At 73.0% G+C, this 366-nt stretch overlaps 1 protein-coding gene across 1 annotated transcript in view; it reads right to left on the reverse strand.

The window, feature by feature from the left end:
- ETH_00038830 (uncharacterized protein) overlaps positions 1-323 on the reverse strand; it is a gene marked incomplete at both ends in the record, with an annotated part of 1,863 nt that extends 1,540 nt beyond the window's left edge. Inside the window, one exon of the mRNA XM_013375007.1 lies at positions 1-323. Within this exon, the coding sequence (XP_013230461.1) occupies positions 1-323 (323 nt within the window).
- Positions 324-366: the final 43 nt, after the last annotated feature.

Genomic DNA, 366 nt, shown 5'->3' on the forward strand with positions numbered 1-366 from the left:
GCGAGAGAGCCCCAGACGTTCTGGATGTGGGAGACCGAGTCCGCGGGGAGACTGGCGCTGCGGTTGCTGCTGAGGGCCTCCCACTCCACCCCGCCCCCCGCGCGCAGAATCAAAAACTTGTACTCGAGACTGAGGGGCCCCCGGGGGGGCCCCGCGAAGGCCAGGGGCCCCGTGCGCCAGGTGGGGAAGGAGGCCGCGTCAGTGGTCAGGACCACTGCCTTGTGGGGTGACCAGTGGCCCAGGCGTTCGTGGCTGCCCACCAGCGCCAGCAGGTCCCCGGGGCGCGTGGCCGCGCAGCGGCACTCCCACAGCGCCTCCAGCATCGCGCCGCCGCCGCTGCTGCTGCTGCTGCTGCTGCTGCTGCGG

The sequence above is a fragment of the Eimeria tenella genome, genomic scaffold (genome assembly GCF_000499545.2).
Source record: "Eimeria tenella Houghton genomic scaffold, Eth_scaff2466, whole genome shotgun sequence".
In the NCBI taxonomy this organism is placed as follows: Eukaryota; Apicomplexa; class Conoidasida; order Eucoccidiorida; family Eimeriidae; genus Eimeria; species Eimeria tenella.